Genomic DNA, 17799 nt, shown 5'->3' with positions numbered 1-17799 from the left:
GTCTGAACTGATTTGGCTAAAAACAATTATGACAAAACCTTACACCATGGTTACCCTTGAAGAACACCTAGCATATGCACTTCTAACTCTCACCACTAGCAAAATGAAGCTCTCACTTTCAACTCTAGTATTAGAAAGCCCGAATAGCAGAAAAACATATTATAAGATTCCATTGTCTAAACAAAACAAGACATTCTTTTGTCCAAGATTATGAAGTAGGGATTTATTTGATAAAAATTTCTGATAATACAACAGCAAATACTTCTCCTTCTGGAGATGTCTTTCTACCTATTAAGTGACAGCAAGCCCTATATATCTTTTACACTTACCTGTATCTGTTGGAAGCTAAAAATAATGGTGCCTTTAGGAATTGTACCCTACCTAGGTTGTGAAAGATGACGTGAGGCACTTCTGTTGTGCACATTTTATTTTTACACTGCTTAACACTGCTGTTATTCCTGAGCCTGATTTATGGGTACTCTGGGGTACTTCTAACCCCTTTGGATGTTATTTCTACTGGAAACAGTTGACAATAGCAAATCTCCCCTTGAGGACTGCACAGTTTTAGTATTTGTTTCAAGTTTCAGCCATTTGCTCAACCTATTAAGAGCTTCTGCAAAGACATAAAATAGCAACCCATCACCTTGAATGCTACCAAAAAAAATGCATAAAGGCTGCAAATTCACACTAACTCTGCTGTAGATAAGCAGAATACATTGGAAGGCATTACACTACATGGAATACTGCCTATGGATTTAGCATAACCCTACAAGGGTATTTGGTTCTGAATATTTCACTCTGTTGGTTAGAGCTGCACAAAAATATCATATCAAATATAAACCCAAGGCAAACAGAAAGTGTGCCTAATGTAAGCTTGAGAATAAAAATTGGCAATAGGCTTAAACATTACTTCCACTTTGTATTTTACCATAGAATACAGTACTGCTTTAAATAAAATTTTTATGAGCTCTGCAAACTTTGCTAAAACCATACATATGCCGTGCTAAGAATCCTGAAGCTTAAGTGCTCTGCCTGTGGTGGACTAACTGTCCATGATAAATGGATGGAAAAAACTAGAGAAATGGTATATCTTGCTGTGGACAATAATATTTAAGAAATGTGAAATAGCACCTGGTTGTCATCTTTTCCTGTTTAAATTTTTCAGCAAAAAGGAAGAAAAATATATTTTGAAGAACAGACACAAATTATTTATTTTACTGTAGTGAAGCTAATGCAAACTAATAGTTAATGTACCAAATACAGCTATACCTCTTTTCCAACTGAATGCTACAGAATGATGAAAGCAAGTTTCACAAAATACTACAAACTGCTGAGTGCCCTGAATGCTACTTTTCAACTGCATAGAAGTATTAGAAAGTAATCGCCAGCACATATACATATAGTCATCTAAATGTTTAACTAAAGTAAAAAGGTTATGGGTAATTGTGTAATTTCTTTGAGTTGTATGTAAATATTCCAGTTGGAGAAAAGAATTAGAAACTGAAAAAACTGAGCAGAGATTTCATAAATAGCCCAAGAATTTACTATGACCTTTTTAGAACACTGATAAATGATTTCATTGTCCAATCTCTAGCTCTGTGCAAAATGGGCTTACCTTTGACCATCCTTGCAACTGAAAAAAAAGAAAATCAGAAATAGAAGCCAAAATAATTTCTTTCCCAGCTTTAACTGGAAATTATTTAATTCACCCAAAGATACATGTGAAATTATATTTTAACAATTCACAAGATTGGCCATACTAAAAATGAAACAGAGTAAGGTCTTGGTACCTTAGTCCTCAGTATCACCTGCAAATGTTTAATATTACACAAAACTGCATAGCAAACTTTTATTGCTTTAAAAATCAAACTTCTGAAGGATAATGAGCATTTAATATATGGATACATTCTCAAAACTTTAGAGTTATCACAGACATGGGTATCAATATTTTGACATGATGAGACAGAACAATTTCCTTCCATCTTTGTTCTTTTAATGTTGCCTAGAGAAGGAATTTTTAGACAAGGTTTTTTTTTTTAATTTATTTTCCTTTTTTTGTTTTTTGTTTTTTTTTTTTTACATAGAGAGGAGGACTTAACAAAAACACAGTAAGTTCTTAGGAACAGACAACTTTTCCTGAACTCTAGAAAGACTTATGAGTTCTTGAGAACTCAGTGGGCACAGCTCCTGGAGATAGGTACTGTTCATCCCATGAAGCTGCGTTGTTTAGTTCAGCAGTTTTACCCCTTCATTGTACTTCACGGTGTTTGGTGACCTCTTCTGATACCTCCCAAGCCCTACACAGGGAATACTAGGACACGAATAACCCTTTTCCATGCCATTTTACCACTAGGATAAAGATCTAGTTTCAGCAATGGGTTTCAGCTTCAAGATTATCCCAAACTGGCTGTGACGAAAAGCCAGGCTACCTATCACAATACTGTGTAGGATATCTGTCAGTCATTGCCATTTGGCTTGGGATCAGAGATCAGCTTTTCACCCTCTCTCATTCAGCAGTACAGACACATACTAGAGCTCTGCCCTGCAGTAAGCCAAATCATTCCTCTTGCCCAGTGAATTGTTAGAAGGGACAGGAGAATTAGCCACTTTTAAGTGGTTTAGTCTGCATCCTTGCTCCAAAATGCCGAGGTTCCAATTTGACAGAGACTGATATTTGGCCTTTAACCCATACCTAGGAGCCAGTTCTGTAAATACACCACAGAGGATGCTGCTGAAATCAACTCTTTCCAGAAGACACACCATAAGAATCAGTACAGTGTTCAAGCATCCCTTACAACTTCTCTCTTTTGACCAACAACTATCATTTCACAATTCTCTTCAGTATACACTTTCATGTAAGAAACAGTGCTACCTGCACTGAGGCAGAGTCAAGATACAATAGTTTCATGAAAGAGAGGAGGAGCTGAAATAATATTGCCTACTTCCTGCTGATTTCACAGGCCAGTACATGAGACCTGCTCATGGGTGGGAGGAGATTAGGAGGTGTGCAGGAGAACAGAGATCACCCACAAAATCTTATGAAATATACAATAAAGCAGAAGAGAGAATATCCTCTTCATCATTTCACTGCATCACTTGAGGAACAAGACAGAAAACCTACACCTATAGCTCTACGAAGTATGAGAAGTCAAATTCTAGCTACATAAATGTATTAGTGCATTTACAACCTTTAAAACTGCAAGAAGGCTGCTGGAGTACTCTTATGCTCATTCTTGGGATAACTGATTTCACTGCCTCCTGCTGAACAATTAATTCCATGGCCTACAAGACATACTGAGTCAGAAGAGTATTCCCCTCACTTTTTGGAGACTGAAGGGGATACAACTGCTCTGTAGGCTGTTTTTGTAATATCAGCCATCTAATCCTCTTCTCATGCCACAGGCTTCAGAGATCATGCTATGATCAAATAACATCTGTCAGCCATTCAGAAAACTAAAATGAACTTTCATTATCTAAAAAGTATCTCTTTAGTCCACAACAGAAGACAAACCTATTTATGAACAAATGAATCTTCTACGCAAAATAAGAGAAGACTGAAAGACATTATGTGTATGAGTAACTTCAACCATGATGGGGAACCTGTTGTCCCCATCACGGATACATAACTAGGAATTCCTAGTGCCTTGTCAGATGCTCAGGCACCCAAATCCTACCCTGTGTCTTAGGGTACTCAGTCAGAACTCCTACAAACTTTTAGAAATACAATACTTTAATATCACATAATGGCATCTCAGAACGGGTCCTGCAAGCTAGATAGAATCTGAACAGCATGAGGCTGACAGGAAGACGTGTCTTCCTTCCCTGTTCAGTGTATAAATCCAACAAGTTTATTCATAAATAAATATTCCCAGATTGTGTGATAAGCTAAAAGTCTACTGAAACTTTGGTCTCCCATGATTATTTGATGCCTTAATTTAAATTAATGAAAATTGATATGCTTTTGTAACATGTCAATAAATAATGCCACTGAACTTTACTAGTAAAGTTTAGGAGGCCACAGTTAGTTCTGGGAACCGTTCAGCTAAGCAAATACAGAAAATTAAGTCTTTCCTCTTTCCTTTCTTTGGGATTTTGCCACAAAACAGAGGAAAAAATTACAACTTCATGAATATGGGTGAATAGGTCTGTACTGAATGTATCAATTCAGGAAAATGTCAACATATCTATTTCAAATTTGATAGAAATAATTATAACCAGTTCTCAAGCCTAAGTAAGGATGTTGTTTATGGCTGATATTCCTCCCTCTTGGTCTTGGGAAAAGGTGAAAGCTGGGCTCAAAATGGAAACTTCATATTATCCTTAATTACAGAGAGGCTAATACTGATGCTTACCTAACCATTAGGGATGAGCTATCTAAGTAATTCAGTATGTACTGCGCCTGCAAGGTAGCCTCTGAAAGAGACACACAGCAATGTTGTAAATGCTGTGTACATGGGAAGTGATGGACACCGTACTCTTCTCTTCAATGCACAATTATCATTTAATCTCTAAGACTAATTTTCTTGAGCCCAAGACTGTCAGCAAGCAATCAGCTGCAATCAACGCAGCAACACACAAGCAGAACATAAAAAAACTATACTAGACCTGGCATAGAATCAGAACAATCACCTACTATTTCCAACAGGAAGTTTACTTCCAGGAATCCAGTTTTTCTTTCCCCAAAAGATGTCTCCTAACACTTTCATTCATACTTCCTGCTATATTATAAGATTTCTCTAAATTCTTTCTTCTATTGCAAAATACAGAGCAATCAATAGCAATACTTACAGTGCACATATAACATGGTGTTATTAGTTTTGAGGTTCCACCTCAAAACGTCTCCTAAACAGTAGGTAAATGTGTTTGAAGTAATTCTTCACTGTCTTTCTCAGGCAATTGGTTTTTAATCTGTGCATTTGCAAGTAATGGTATTCTTGAACGTATATGTCCAAATACTATCCAGTAAGATGGATTACAGTATTTAAAACCGCAATAAACAAGAACAGGAGAACAGATGCATCATAAGAAATTACACATTGATTTATAAAACAAACACCAAAGGGTTCCTTTCTGCAGGAACACTTTGTCCCCCTCAAAATTGGGTTTTCTTCCCTTCTTAAATATGGATTAGCAGCAAAGATCTACACACTTATGCCACTACCTTGAGCACTTCAGGTTGTAGTTAGCAGTCAGATTTCCACCTGCAACTCAACTCAGGTACAAAAATATAAATTGTAATCAATTATTTGTACCAGCAAGAAAAAAACACACCTGAGAATGTGGCCTATTTACCAGGGGAAAAAAAAAGTTTAAAAAGGAACACCAGCAGAGGAAAAGCAGCTTTGAAAGTGATAAGTACTCTGAAGCGCTGAGACTGTGCATCTCTGACACTTTTTGTTGTACTTACCTAATATCTGTGCATGTTATACATGTGATACAGCGACTGTTTGTTGTAATGAGGTTCAAAGCCACAGATGTTTCACTGTCAGTGGTTGGGTGTGCTCCACATTTAAAGTAAAACTCCTGAAATATTGAAGGAGAGATAAAGAGAAGATTACATACCTGCCGCTCATGTCCTCCCTTTATCTTAGGCTAACTGACATTTGAGACAACAGACAAATCACCACTGCCAACAGAAAAGGAGGACAATCATTAGGAAAGGTTTACAAGGAATCTCTTGCAAAAATACTAGTCTAGCTGTGTATTTTGTTCAGTGATTTCCCTAGCAAAGAAGATCTCTACTTGTGTACTAAGTTGGTATCAGTGACCTTCTGTGATTTTCTAGATTTATAGAAAAAAATTTAGTTCATCTTGACTTCATCTAAGTATAGTCATCAAAGGCAGAATAGTAAGCATTGTCACTATGAATTAATATTTACACTTTTTTTTTGTTACAGATGTTACCATTTTCTGAACTTTAGAACACAGAACTTTAGCTACAAATTAGTAAAGTCTGGCCCTGCTTTGGTGATGTTGGAAATCTATACAATACAATTTTAACATCATATTAAAGGGAAGCTCTAGCTCTCTTGGTACACATATTACATTTGCAATTATATATTATATTGTGTTTGAATTAAGTTGCTTTAGTCCATACAGGTCTATATAGCCTCTTAGACTGCTTTCATTAGCATAATACTTTTTACACAACTGTATGTTTTATTCTCTTTTCTACTGCACCCCAGAGAAAGCCATACCAATCATGCTGTGCTTTGATAAGGTTTTGTTACAAGAGATTGTTTTAAATGTCCAAATCACTCTATACACATGTAAATAAAAGCAGTCTGAAGATGTGCTTTGCAGTAGGAGCCACAGATTACAGTTTGCAGTTTCTTTGTTCCTATGAGACCTTTTTCCAGTATCAAATTGTGGAGATATGTGATGAAAACATTAAGACTGGTATAAATGAAGTGTGAATTGGAAGGTAAGGGTATAAAAGCATCAGAAGAAATGATGAAAAGAAGGCATAGAAGGATGACAGGTGTTGATGGCATCAAGATATTAAGATCACAGATGATTTTCAAGACACCCAGACTGGGGAAAAAAAATCCTCAAAAAAAGGAAAAAAGAAAAGAAAGAATAAACTGCAGCAAGAGAAAAAGACACAGAGACAGTGAATAAATCAGCGGCATTCCCTAGTGACTTAGAGGTGTGACAGGATGAAGGAAAAAAATATTACAGTTACTGTCAACTTCTTTAGGGTGCAAAAGTCTAAAACCAAAAAGTCTAAACTGAAAACCCAGCATTAAGAACAACCCAAAAGCCAGAAAAAGACTTGCTAGGTGGAGTTTCCTAGTGTCACTCCAAGTTCCTAGTTAGACTATCTGGACACATACTTTAGTGCTTATTAGTATATGAATACAAAAGAATGAGTGCGGCTGAATGAAATCAATTTTGTTTAATACAAAAATCATCTTGCCCTCTATACAGCATTGCACTGAGATTTACTACAATACTGTACTAAAATCAGTCCAGAAAAAGCTTTTGCTTTCTCACTGCCTTGAGCCTTGCAGTAGGGAACTCTCTGTCTGCAAAACAACTGCCAATTACTTTTTTTCTCAGTGGTGATCATTTAGATATATTGTGTATTTCTACATGAGACAAATATAGTACTACCCAGTAATACCTCTAAGGTGGAAGCTGGTAACCAGAATATGAGAAGTATTACTACAACCTTCCTCCTAGGTTAGTCAGTCCTGCTTCTCAGAGAAGCACCCATATATGCAATAGATCCAACACAAATAAAATATTCAAACTCCAGTATAAGTTAAGAACTCTTTGAGTGAAGCATGCGCTAGTAGCAGTTTAAGAGAACTAAGTGTTAAGAGTCTAGTTTAAAGACAAGCCTATTTTTAAAACCAAGTAATTGTTCACAAAATTTTTGAAGTAGTCACCTGTACATATTTACATAGAGCTAACTTTTTTTTTAATAACTAAATCATCTTTCTGTCCTGTTTCATTACATCAGGAAGTAGTCCCAAACAAGAAAATATGCTTAAAGTCATCCTTAGACAAGACTTGAGACCTTCCATGTTTTTTCTCTTGTTCAAGACCCAGTTACACACACAGCTGTTAAATATCAGCTCAACTTGAAGCGTTTCAGCAATCGAGAATGAGTCAATGGAACTACACATTTGTCTGAAGCACATTAGAACCTTACACAATCTGTAACTTTAATTTTTTTTCAACCTTTAAAAATGTATCCATAATCTTTGTATTATTTGCTAATGGGTTTTGGAGCTTGGGTTTTCTTTGTCCTTTAATTTGATTTTACTTTTGTTTGAATTAAATGGTAAGAAGGATTTAGAAGTAGTCTTGAAAATATCCCCTTGCTTCAGTACATCTGCATACAACTAAGAGAATACTGACAACTCACTAATCCAGAACAGATGAACTATGGGCAAGGAAACATACAGAAGAAAAATATTTTTTGATAAAATTACTTACTAAGTATAATAAAACTTTCTTTGGGTCACAAGCAAAAAGAAAAAGAGTAATAAAGGAATTAAGCTCTAAACCACGTGAAATAGCTTTACTCTTTTTTTTTTTTTTCCTAAAGAGTGGGTCTGTTTGGTGATTCTGATTGCTTTTGATAATACCACACAATGGCTAGAAGTTTTTCATCATGAAAACTGTTTAATTAAGATGGAAGGGAAATAAAGGCATATATTTCTTATTCCATACTCTAAGATGTATGGAATATTGCCTCTAACTCGGGGACAAAAAAAAAGCAAGGAAAAAAAAGGTCAAGAGTCTTGTGCTACATTCCCCAAATACTTTCTCTGTAGCATCAGGAAAATTACTTCTCTATATTTCTGTTTATCAGCCCAAAAACTGCTTTAAGAAAATTTCTCTAATTATATTTACAATGCACTTTGATGTTGCTGAATAGAGAACATTATGGAATGTGAAAATACTATTTGAAATAAGAAAAGATATAAGAATAAGATATTGCCACTCTCCAAAACTATTCTTTGAAAGACTCCTTGCTTGAGTAAACTGCAATTAAAGAAATGCCAAATCTTAAGTATTAAATACAAACAGAACAGAGGGCTTGTTAAAATTATAGAAAAAAACAATCCCTCAAGATTATGTCATCCGTTCAGAAGAAATCTTCAAGATTAAAGAATAAAAAATTCATTTATAACAAATGTGTGGAGACTTTCAGTAAGTAAAACTAACCCTTATAAAATGTTCATCCTTGCAAAAACGAAGGTAACAACCCACACAATGCACAGTTCTATAAAATCAACACAACAGGCTGTAGGCCTGAGACATCAGTGCTGTGATGCTGAGTTCAGAAATACAAGGAGAGATTGGAATCTGAAAAACTTACCAAGCTGAGTGCCTGACAGTTCTGGTGTAGTGTGGACTGCATTTCCACATTTCTTATTTTTATTGTAGTAATACAAATTCCAATTGTTTGAAGGCTTTTAAAAGTCATGAACTTAATTAAGTTTCCAGTTGCAAATAAAAATTTATGTGGCCTGGTTTTACACATTGTGTAAATAAACAATTCACAAGTATTCATTTGTTACATCTACCAGATTTCCCAGAAACTTAACATACTTCTTGTGATGCAAGCACGACCTTTGTATGCCAGAGCATATATGTATGAAGTTATGAAGAAAGATAACCCACCATCACAAGTTGTTTCTCAACTGATTCCAGCAATGAAATTGTGGAGAGAAAAATAAAAGCAGGAAGAGTTTAGCCATTTCTCACTCTTCAGCCTTGCATGTCATCTGGCATGTAAATGTAGCTATTCTTTTATTTAGTCTCTCACCTGGTGTATGATAGCCTAAGGAGGGAAATTTTCTGGATTGTTCAATCTAAATCATTTATGTTTCAAGGTTAATCTCCACACAGGCGTAGAGACCTCAGAGCCAGCCAATTTAGGACTTATGCTCTCATTTTGCCACAGACTGTCACACTCATAAGAGCAGTTGTTCTTCTTAAGGTTGGTGTTAAAATGTCTCTCTAAACTTGTGTTATGCTATAGAAGACAATACTTTCAGAATTTTAGTAAAAAATAGCAAAAACCCCTTACAGAATAACATAAAAGGGATGGGAAAAAATTCATGCAGCCTTTATCACTGTCTGACAACTTCTAAAATATTTTAAGAGAGAAGAAATCACATTATTCCTCCTTTCTGCACTTGTGTTCTCATTTGGTACAAAAATTTCTGATGAATGCCTTTTTTTTGTTAAGTATTTCTGTTCAGCAATGAGTACGGATGTCAAGAAATTACTGCAAAAGCCAAGACAAAATTTAGTGCTTCTTAGTTCTGAAAGTGAGTAGTTTTATGGTCACCTTCTACTACAGTGAATACCTTTAGATCATTTTCTTGCCTAAAGGCATAGGTCCCGTGAAATTGTGAACATTCTATTTAACACTACAAATGTCTTCCTTTTGGCAGTGTACCTGATAGATTGCTGTTCAGAGAAGGGAACAGGCATTGCTCTTACATACTTTGTCATATTCTTCACTCCTGTTATCGCTTTTGTGTCACACAACATCATAAAAAGTGCAAGGGGGAAGAAAAGGTTCGAAGATGCATGGTCAGTGTCAGCTACTTTTTATGAAACTCAAGGAGAAAATGCTCAAGTTTATAAAAAAACCCCAAATCTTCTTTGATATTTTACCAAAAATATATCTCCCTAAATTCTGGCTTTTGAAACAAAGCAGGGGTTTGCACACCCCTAACTGCTAATGCTAAGTGAACTGCCTTCTATATGGTCAAGTAACCAATGTAAGTAAAAGACCGAAGTCATACACAAACCATCAGTAGGAAGTCAGGGTCTGAAACAGAACAAAGCCCAGAAGAAATTTTACCCTTCTGATACATGTTCCCCAGCCCAGTTTACTGCACTGTCAGAAGAAGCATTGCTGTTTGCTAACAAGTACCATGATAGCCTGTACTTCAGCTGATATATAGCACATATGCATGAAAATACAGGTTGCTTCCCCTGCTTCTCATTCACTGCTGTGTAAGTTAGTTAAAAATCCTAAGGAAGTTCAGCCTTTGTCTTTCTTATTCCCTTTTCTTAATAAGCTACAGAACAAGGTGGGGGCCTTATGGTATTTTTCCCCTGAATTACCTACACATGTGTTTATTTAGGACTGATAGGCAAAGCCATTTATTAATCTGTTATAGCCATTGAAGGTGTAGTTCTCATTTTTCAAATTATCAGCACTCTTAAATTTCCTTTTGTCTGTATCACCATAATTATTCCCCTGAATGAGAGAAAACTTCAATGTCATTGGGGCACACTCCTGTGATAATGCTTCATTTCCTTTTCCAGCTGAAAAATTCAGTAGATATTCAGTGGGTCTGAGGACAGATTGAAAGAAACACACTTTCAGAACACTGTGGAATCAAACATTTCTTCTGGGATGTTCTGGGAAGACTGGGTTCAACTCTGAGCAGAGACACTTTAAGGTTCCCACATCCCAGAAGAATTGCAGGCAGTGGCTTTCCAGGCCATAGGAATACCTCTGTGACGGAAAAGAAAAAATATCTGTAAAACATCACAGTTCATATGTGGAGAAGGCACTGCTTTTAAAGTTAAATATGGAAAAAGTGTTAGAAAAGCTGTTTGAATTACATTGGCTAACTAATATGAGGAAGGCTGTACAGCCGAAGAATAATACTTAGAGATTACAACAACAAAGTCTTAAATGATATTGTGATAGACTCATGAATGCATTGTACACATAAGACTGCTCTCCACTTTCTTCTGTGAGTCAACAGTATTTTGAGTAGCTCTGGTTACTGGAAGACATCTTCCTCAAAACAGTGGTGTGCACTACCAACTTCCCAATTCCCCTATGCAGCTCAGCAGATACTACCAAGAACCTCAGATCAGTTATTGAGCATCGTGAGCACCACCTAGTACCAATTATTTGCTGAATGCTACTCTGCACAGTTTGTTTTTACGAAGCAATGGCTCTGAGACCTAAACAGCTGTTAAGATCAAAGGAAGAAAATGATTAACAATTTGCAATGTAATTGGGTGTAGAGTCAAAAAAACACAAATAAAACAAAAACATTCCTATAGCTACCTAAATTTCAGACAAGCATTCTTCTGTTTCTTTTATGTTTGGAGTCATCTGGAACTTTTATTACAACACTTGTAGCTGAGAAACTAATGTTAGGTTCCGCTCTTGTCATCAACACAACTTTAAGATGATCTTCATTCAGGAATATTTCTTTCCTACTTGAATCAAACCTTTTCTCTGTGGATTTCCTGTGATTCATAAACTCAAAGCTTGATCATTATATCAATAATGTAAACACTCTTCCAAAGGGCAGCTGACTTCCCTAAGCTGGGAAATGCAACTGCCCCTTGGGCATGGCTAGCTGGATCACCTCCTAGGCAAAGGACTGATAAATACAGCTCTCATTGACTGCCTCAGCAGTTATGGACAAACGAACTGTTAACTCAGTTTGAGGGAAAGGATTTGTGCATAGCATTAGACAATCATTCAGGCTGCAGCACGTTAACTCCTTAAGCACTGTTTCAGTGTTAAAGAAATATATAAATTGATCACCACAAAAGGTAAAATAATGCATGCAAGTCATTGCTAATTCTCTATTAAGATTAAGCAGGACAATAATCAAAGTTATTAAGTGACAGTGGATTTGAAGGTCCTTAGCACAGACTTCAGGAATACTGTGATGCAAAGATTAAAGATGTTGGTCACTTTAACCACTCATATACCAGTACTAATATGAATCTTTCAAAAGCATAATCTCTACACTCAGGTGACATTTCTTTGCCATAAAAAAATTCTTCAAGCAATTTTTCTATTTGAAAGAGAAGATCCAGTGAAAAACTCAGCGCCTGATCTTGGACCTACAGGAATGGAATCACAATAATAATAACAATAACAATAATAACAACAACATTAATAATAACAATAATAATAACAATAACAATAATAATCAGCAAGAACAAAAATAAAAGGATGCCACCAATACCAGCATATTTTACATACATTTCTACACAAATTTCCCCAGCCCTTACACTTTCAAATCCACAGAATCTCTGCTGTAGGATGTGCAGTAGGAGGACAGCATGGTAGTTCATGGATGCTGTCAGAAATATGAACTTTGGAAGAAATGTGTTTATGGGATACAAGGTGAAAAACTGATATCCCAGGAAAGATCAAATATTATGTAGTAAGGCTTGTTAATATACTGCTGATAATTAAGCTGACCTCAAAGATAAGTTGAAACATCTTTTGATGTGAAGAATGACAATAAAGTACTGATATATTACATTTCAATGTCTATAAGTATATACTTATTTAATTTGGCAAGAAACAAAAGCAGCATAAACATCTAGAAGAAATATGAGCATCTCTCTAATATCTGCTTTCTGACCAAACCCCATTGCCCTTCTCAAAATGCCTCTGGCTAAGAATAATAAAGATCTGTTATTCACTATAAAAGCTCTTTAGTATGAGTATCTTTTGCCAACTCTTTACTGAGGCTGTCAGAGTATGCTTGGTCTCAGTGAATACATCAACTTTGACCTGTGTGAAAGATGGGGGAGGGAGGGAGTTAACTTCAAATTATTACATTTTTGAGACAGGCATCAGTTTGCAACAGAAATGTTACTCTCCGGCATTTTTCCAAACTTTCTGTTCAGTAGTAACAGTTGCAATCTAAATGTGTCCAAGTGACTAAAAGACACATTATATTTCAGAAAGTGTCCATACATCTTTACAATATCTCCTTTTTCTTCTTGGCTGACTTTAAATAAAGTTCATGTAAGAAAAAAAAAAAATAAATACAACTATACAGTTCCACTAATTTCTCTCAGAATCAAACATGTTCACCATACCTTTTATTCAGTTGAGAATATCAAAAACAATTTGTTGCATATCAAATATTTGAACAGATAGTGTACGATATGGAAAGTATTTTGAGTTTAGCAGGATTATGGGATGGGAAATGTTCATGCTATGCATAACTCTTTACAAGACTTAGTGTTTTAGTCCTGAATGAGTCAATTAAAGCCAAGTTTTAGGCATATAGAAATCTGTCTAAAAACTCATCACAAATTATTTTTTATAAGACACTTTCAAGGGCTACAAAATAGCAACAGTCTCTATTCTCATCATACCCAGATCCCACTCTTATCCACATTCTTTAAAAAACCAAACCACAAACACACATGCAAAGAAACCAAAACCAAACAATCTCTTGTTTACATATTTATTCCCCTTGCCAAGGGACAACATTTCCATCTTTCATTTTCCGGAATTCACTGAAAGAACAACAGAAATATTGTTCAAAAATTAATAATTAATAACAGGACAGCTATAGCTACCATTTAGTTTTAACCAAGATTATTAATGATTGGAAAGATCTTACTATCCATTTCTGAGGGAGCCACCACTTATTATATGTGATTTTCAGTGATTTACACCAACATGGATGTTTTTGTACAATGGTGCATCCAGATGGCATATCTATTGTCTGCTCTACAAAAAAAAATCCCACTTATTACTTTTCAGTTAATTTGTATTAAAATTTAAAAAGAGGAGATGGATATAATTAAGATTCAAATAACTGGCATGATGGGTTATTAGCTATACAAGGTTATAATGATATCTGGCCTCTGGAGATAGTGTGCAACTATAGTTTTGTAGGACATGCGTGTGTAAGAAAAGCAACAAGAAATGCAGTACCTATCATGTATTATTCTTTCCTTGTCTACTAGAAAAGACACAAAGAAACAAAGGGCACAAATGCCTTGGGAATCCCTTTGCTTGTGCTGCCCACACAATACTATTTCAACCACCCAGGAAAGTACTCTGTGTGAAAGTGACTTTTCTCGTTTTTAACAGCAGCATTTCTCATTTGCTTTGCTTGTCTAAAGACAGCCACACACCACATTACTTCATTTTTCTGCTCAGGCTCAAACAATCCTGTTACTAATTCTGCTGTCATTCCTTTGAGTAGCAATATTCCATGACACAAGTACAGAATGAACAGGAGTCTTCAGCATGATCCAGCTATTCTATCACCCATTTTCTCATAGTATAGACAGAGAGATGAAGGCTGTAGGGCATTCTGTCTCCTTATAAAGTAGATCTTTGCCTGGAAAGTCACCTCATAGTGAACTCAAAGGCCCTATAGACATTTAGCCAATCACCAGAAATGCATAACCAACATGTCACAGGTACTGTACTGTACCTACCATAAACATTAAGATGGTTGTAAGTAAACAACATTTCAATGAAAATGGCTATGCTTTCATATAAAATGAAAAGTTCACAACTTCCTTGCCCTGGAAGAATGTAAACTCTCCCCTTCCACTCTCTGCTCCTAACTTTTTTCATTCATGTTTCATTTAGAAATACCATCTCTGACCAACACTAACTTCTGGGCTAAACCAAGACTGCAGTTGTCAGGAAGATTAAATGACCTAGCCCATCCTCTGGAGCCCAAACCAAATTGTTCTGTTGAATTTGTTCACCAGGTTCCAGCATGTATGAAACAGTTTATTTTGGAAATGTTCCTCTGAATTACTGAGGAAGTCTCAGTTTCAGAGTAGCTACTTTGAATGTATTACAGTTGTCATATCCTGAATGTTAGTGCTGATTTCTAGGACTGAAAACTTTCCCATCAGTCTCTTTTAAAGTAGAATCCAGCTGTTTAAATTTGTTATCAAGTGTTTCCTGTAGAGAATAAATCCTTTACTTTGAGCTTAATTTCCTCTGGCAATCAGATTTGAATTTTTATGTGAATGTAAGCCACAAAAAGGGCTCAAGGAGGGAAGAAACTCAAATGCTGTATGATATCAGATTCTCAGGCCATGCTTCTTATGGCACAAGAACTTGTTTGCAGCTACAGGTTTGAGTGATTTGTTTCTTTTCCAACCATGCTAACAAGAACTTGGGGTAAAGATAGTGATCAAGAATTCAAAATGACTATAGAATAAATCTAAAACTTACAAGGAACAGGACTTCCATACTTGAGCTGTAAATACTACACAGGTGACATTACATTGTAAGGTCTCCCAAAGAATCTTATCTTGAGCTTCAGAGAAAAGCCCGCACAGTTAAAAAACCACAAATATCTAAGTAAACTACATAATTTCTTTAACTGACTGTTACATTTAATGAGTATTCTATACAACATGACATATTCCACAGTCTAGTCTGTAAATATTGCTGTGTTTCTGCAATATATGCAGTAGATTCCCATCCATCTGATCCTATTACAACTGAAACATGTAAATTTTGTCCATCCCTTGGTATCAAAGGAACGGGTTAGGTTCAAAGCTTAGGGAAAAAAGGTATTTTTAACCCAACAGTCATATTAAAAAATGACTGTTATTTTTGGTTTTAGGTTTTCAGCCTTCAGCTAATGTCACCAATGTCCTAGAGCTTCACATCCGTTCGTTAACCATATAGATGATCTACAAGTCTGTAACATAGCTGAAAGGCAGTACTAAGACACCTTTCATTTAGCACTAAGGCTGCCTCAGGGGGAGCATCGGTATTTATGTGAGGACGCTGGGCAGACAGAATTAGGCTGTAATACTACAGGAGTAGCTCTTTGGCTCATCTCTGTGTCTCAGCTTTGAAAAATTGGACAGTTTGTTCTGTCATGTTTCCAATGCCTGCCATAGATCAGGATATGAATGAGAACAAGCCAGCCAAGACACTGCCCAGTTACACTGGGAACACTGAGAGGAGGAAAAGGAGGAAATTGCAGAAATGTTATTCTCTCCCTCTGTAGGAGATATGCTTGCCTTTTGCTCTGAAAACTCAAAAATGTACTAATGAATATTTGTTTGGCACCTCCTGAATACTGACTAGGTGATGCATTTTTTGAAGTCTATTTGCCACTCAGCAGCTTATTGCTTTTCTTTTGAAGCATCTTCTTTGTCATGACTATGGATTCTGTTAGCATACCTATAGCTATGCTGTTCTTAAGTCTCAATTGAGTTCTACTCAATTATTTTGAGGTTTATGCTCCTAATAATCTCCTTTCTACAAAGGTGCTAAACAGCAGGTCTTGTGTCTCACCTACACACACAGAGGTGATGTCTAACCCATCTAGAGCAAGACACATTAGACTCAAAAGTTTGGGGAAATTCTGCAAAATTTTTCCAATAATTATTTTTCAGGTTTGTCCAGTTGCCAGAGTTGATGGGGTTGGGAGTAAATTTAGATGTGTGTGTTTAGTTTTTTTCAGTCCCCTGAATCTCTGGTTTAAATCTTTTACTTCTATGTGGACTGAGCAGTCAGATGGAATAGTTGCACTGCATCAAACTGAAGCTTTCTTAAAACAAAAAGCAACCAAACAAAATACCCTTCATGATGCCTAGAACATATGATAAACAGAAAACAAGGAATGATGTTAAATATAGTCACATGAATAAACAGAAGCAAATAGTTGATTCATATTGCCATCATCTGAGGAGGGAAGAGAACTATGTATATGTTTAGTTCATTTTATTGGTTTCAGTGAAGTATAAACTGTACATAATTCCTTACACAAGGAATGTAACAATTGTTCCTTCCACTTCTCTGGAATGAGATAAAGATGTTTCGTTAGTGAGATAAGCTTTTCAGATAATGTTTTAAAAAGCGAAATTTGAACTATAATGTCTAGTAGAAACACCTCACAATCCTGTTATAATTTCAATATATAAACGCACGATTTGTTACTTCAAAATTATGAAATACAAGTAAGTATCCAGTGTTTTACATGACTCACACATTAAAAAAACCACAGAGCATTCTTATGGAATCAAATATACCACTACCTAATAAAATGGTGTTATAGGCTAAACTCTTGCAAAAACTTTCCCCGGAGGTTCTTACTTACAGGTTACTAGATGTTCTTGAAAGTTACAGAGGACTGCAGTAAATAAAGTGGGTAGAGGGGACAAACAAACAAAAACCACAAAAAAACCACCTCCAAAAAACCCTCTTCTCTCTGACTAATCTTGTACTGCAAAAGTCACTAAAATTTTAGCAATAAAATGAATTTGTTCACTAGCCTTGAATGTTCTCTGTTGATTTTGTTGTTTTTTTAAAAATATATTTTCAATATATAATATATACAGATGAGCTAGATGCAATATATATGCAAGATGAGCTAGAAAATGTCAGAGTGGGAAATCCATTATCTCCTGTACAACCTTAGGAAAAAAAGAAATCTATGTTTGCATTGCACTCTTACCTATAGTTTCTAGCATAAGAAATATGAAAAATGTAGCAAGTTAAACAAGCATTTAACACAACAAAATTATTTCATGTGCACACCA

The 17799-nt window shown here is 35.7% G+C and overlaps 1 protein-coding gene across 2 annotated transcripts in view; it reads right to left on the bottom strand.

The window, feature by feature from the left end:
• The window catches only part of PRKN (parkin RBR E3 ubiquitin protein ligase), a 789393-nt gene that overhangs the window by 392453 nt on the left and 379141 nt on the right, over positions 1 to 17799 (bottom strand). For both annotated transcript variants that reach the window (XM_074818634.1, XM_074818635.1), the window contains exon 7: positions 5408 to 5523. In XM_074818634.1, coding sequence (XP_074674735.1) covers positions 5408 to 5523 — 116 coding nt within the window. The remainder of the gene's footprint in view (positions 1 to 5407; positions 5524 to 17799) is intronic.

The sequence above is a fragment of the Strix aluco genome, chromosome 3 (genome assembly GCF_031877795.1).
Source record: "Strix aluco isolate bStrAlu1 chromosome 3, bStrAlu1.hap1, whole genome shotgun sequence".
NCBI lineage: Eukaryota > Metazoa > Chordata > Aves > Strigiformes > Strigidae > Strix > Strix aluco.
Note: the sequence above shows the minus strand (reverse complement) of the source record. Positions and strands in the feature narration are given on the sequence as shown.